Genomic DNA, 2636 nt, shown 5'->3' on the forward strand with positions numbered 1-2636 from the left:
AAGGGATGTCCTAATCAGACAGGACAAACTGCGTCTCAAAAAGGAATTATGTTACATGGCTTTCCTAACTATCCCATAGTCATCCGTCGATGGTTGCAAGCTACAGGTCAATCTTTCACTGATTTGGATAGCATTGTGGATAAAATTATCGAAGGAAAGTCCAATGATCTTTTTAGAATTTGTTCAGCACATTTTTCCACTGAAAGTTATAATTGTAAAGGTACCAAAAATTTTTTAAAGAAGGACGCAAACCCAACTATTTTCCTCAATAATCCTGACAACATTATTGTAGATGAGGCATGGGTACTATCATGTGGAAAAAAAAGACCGAAAGCTGTTGCCATGGAAACTGGTGAAAGTTCACAATCCTGTAAAAAGTGTAAACGTTCTATGTCAGAAAAAACCAAAAAGACTTTTACTGATGCTGGGACACAGACTGCTATGGAATCGTTCAATCACTCAGTACACCATGCTTCAACACAAACCAGTTTGGTTGAGCAACCTGTTCCCCTACACTTTTCTACACCTTTAAAAAACATTTCAAGCGTGACACAAGGAGCACAATGTTTGGGTAATGCCATGATTCCAGAAAGTCCTATTATTACATTCCCTGCTCAATGTTCCATACCAACAGCTACCGAAAATGAGATGGATATTCAAATACAAACAGTGAAAGAGGTTTCTTGTACTGAAAAAAGATCTATAAAAAAAAGGAAACTTGCTGAATACGTTTCTTTTGATACAAGCACAAGCACATTTTCAAAACCGTCATCAAGTGAGGAGGAATTTGATCCTGGAGACATCACTGTTACAGACTCAGAACAGTGTTCAGTCAATGAAACAGTGGAGGAAACGGCTGGTGTAATGGCACAAGAATGCTCAGATCATGAACAAGATCCTTTATCAAGATATAGCAAAATGCAAAAATTTATAGTCTTTGAGTCATGCCTAGACGAATTGCTGTTGAAAGTGAAGTGTCAGAAATCCAACTTTTGTCAGAAAAAGGTAATTCAAATCAACAAACAATTTCATGGCTCTGCTATTGTGGTGAACGGTGTATGTGAGGATGGCCATCGTTTCAAAATTTTCGATTCACAGCCAAAAATTAAAAGACGTTTTGCAGGAAATATATTATTGGCAGCCGCAATAGTTTGTTCTGGGTCCAATTTTCAAAAAGTTAGCCATTTCTTAGATGTTTTAGGCATAAAACAGATCACTGACTTCTCTTTCAATCTTTACCAAAGAACATATATTTTCCCGGCAATACACAACGCATGGGAGAAGGAAAAAAAGGCTATTCTACAGGAAATTACTAGACGACCAATAGTAATTGGAGGAGACGGACAATGCGACAGTCCAGGACATAATGCCAAATATTGTGTGTACACCTTCATGGACCTTATGACAAACAAAATCATTGACTTTGAAGTAGTACAAGTAACAAAATGCAGTTCATCTGCCGCTATGGAGAAGTTTGGTTTTCACAAGTGCATGACACGGGCTGTTGAAAACAAACTAAAGATTGTGCACTTTGCCACTGATCGTCATACCAGCATAAGAAAAAGCATGCGGGAGGACTTTCCAAATATCAACCATCAGTTTGATGTCTGGCATTTTGCCAAAAGCATAACAAAAAAGCTACGTCTGGCAAGCAATAGCAAAAGCATGGAACCTTTGAAGGACTGGGTGACTAAAATCCAGAACCATTTCTGGTGGTGTGTTTCAAATTGCTGGAACGATGAGGACAAGTTGCGAAAAAACTGGTTGGGAGTCATGCATCACGTGAACAACGTACATGAATGGGAAGAGGATGGAATAATACAAAGATGTGCTCATTCTCCACTTACAGATGATGATATTGAAGAAACTCATTGGCTGCATGCTGGAACCTCTGTGTATGAAAAACTGTACAGTATTGTCAATGACAAGAACATTATTGCAGATCTGAAACACCTTACTTGGTCCTGTCATACAGGACCAATAGAGGTGTTTCACAGCAAGGTTTTGAAATACAGAACCAAACGGATCCATTTTGGAATTGACGGAATGTATGCAAGAACCATACTTGCTGTCCTGTCCAACAACTTCAATGTTAACAGAAAGCAAGCCGTTGTTAAAAAAAAAACCTGTGTCAGTGGAGAACTTGGATCTAAACGAGTCAAGTTTGTAGCACCTAAAGGAAGAAATGACTGGATTGCAAGACCAGTGTACGAAGATCTCAAATTTGACTATCTTCATGACATCTTAATTGAAACACTACAACTTTGTGAAGGTACAATCACTTCATCTTGGGTCTCCAAGTCTACAGATTATCCTTCCAACATTTCCAAACTCCAGAGACCGGATAAGGCTACCTTATTGAGCAAAAAGAAATCTCGATTTGGATCCTCATCCTAAAATATCCACTGAATAGACTTTCAAAGAACGTTTCACAGCTATCAGTTATGTGAGGTTATCCCTTCTACAAAACATGACAATCTACTTTGAGGCCTGGAACCCACTGAAATCATCAAACGCAAAACGCAACCGCTAGCGATTTGTCTGAGCGGTTTGCAAGCGGATTCATGCGCGTTTTTGGTTGTGTTTAGCAACATTGTATTTTTTGGCCCAGCGGGTGCGTAGCGTTTTGCGTTTTT

The 2636-nt window shown here is 39.0% G+C and overlaps 1 protein-coding gene across 1 annotated transcript in view; it reads left to right on the forward strand.

Moving 5' to 3' along the window:
• The window catches only part of LOC137549643 (uncharacterized), a 9647-nt gene extending 7038 nt beyond the window's left edge, over positions 1-2609 (forward strand). Inside the window, exon 2 of the mRNA XM_068271218.1 lies at positions 1-2609. This exon is cut by the window's left edge and continues 37 nt beyond it. Coding sequence (XP_068127319.1) covers positions 1-2397 — 2397 coding nt within the window. The 3' untranslated portion in view covers positions 2398-2609.
• Positions 2610-2636: the final 27 nt, after the last annotated feature.

Source organism: Hyperolius riggenbachi, chromosome 1, assembly GCF_040937935.1.
Source record: "Hyperolius riggenbachi isolate aHypRig1 chromosome 1, aHypRig1.pri, whole genome shotgun sequence".
In the NCBI taxonomy this organism is placed as follows: domain Eukaryota; kingdom Metazoa; phylum Chordata; class Amphibia; order Anura; family Hyperoliidae; genus Hyperolius; species Hyperolius riggenbachi.